This window comes from Mastomys coucha, unplaced genomic scaffold, assembly GCF_008632895.1.
Source record: "Mastomys coucha isolate ucsf_1 unplaced genomic scaffold, UCSF_Mcou_1 pScaffold22, whole genome shotgun sequence".
NCBI lineage: Eukaryota > Metazoa > Chordata > Mammalia > Rodentia > Muridae > Mastomys > Mastomys coucha.
The window spans coordinates 140,481,924-140,482,418 of NW_022196905.1; the positions used below are offsets into that span (position 1 = coordinate 140,481,924).

Sequence of the window (495 nt, forward strand, 5' to 3'; positions counted from 1 at the left end):
GCATCCTGTCCACTACTGCTTGTGGGTATCTAAGAGATACCAAACAAGCAAGCATCCCGTGCACTACTGCTTGTGGGTATCTAAGAGATACCAAACAAGTAGCTGTTTTGGAGACTATGCTTCATTAACTTGCCTTCATCTACTCCTGTGGGAGCAGGTTCAGCAAGAAGAATCAAGACAGCATCAATCCTTACACGTACCTGCCCTTTGGGAATGGACCCAGGAACTGCATTGGCATGAGGTTTGCTCTCATGAACATGAAAGTTGCTCTTGTCAGAGTCTTGCAGAACTTCTCCTTCCAACCCTGTAAGGAAACTCAGGTCAGTGTGATGTCTCGATAAGTTATATGTAGTTTGGTATTTTAATTGGGGGCATCTATATGCAGAGGAGTGTATGCTTACTTGCTTTTAATTTATTCTTTGAGCCAAGTAACTTCTTTTGTGACATTTATTGAGGGTTAATTTCTTCTGTTTAGGAGCTGTGTCTTTTGCTCTT

General features: G+C 42.2%; 1 protein-coding gene across 1 annotated transcript in view; it reads left to right on the plus strand.

The window, feature by feature from the left end:
* Nucleotides 1-495, plus strand: part of LOC116071007 (cytochrome P450 3A9-like) — a 26,013-nt gene that overhangs the window by 25,144 nt on the left and 374 nt on the right. The window contains exon 12 of the mRNA XM_031342382.1: nt 158-320. Within this exon, the coding sequence (XP_031198242.1) occupies nt 158-320 (163 nt within the window). The remainder of the gene's footprint in view (nt 1-157; nt 321-495) is intronic.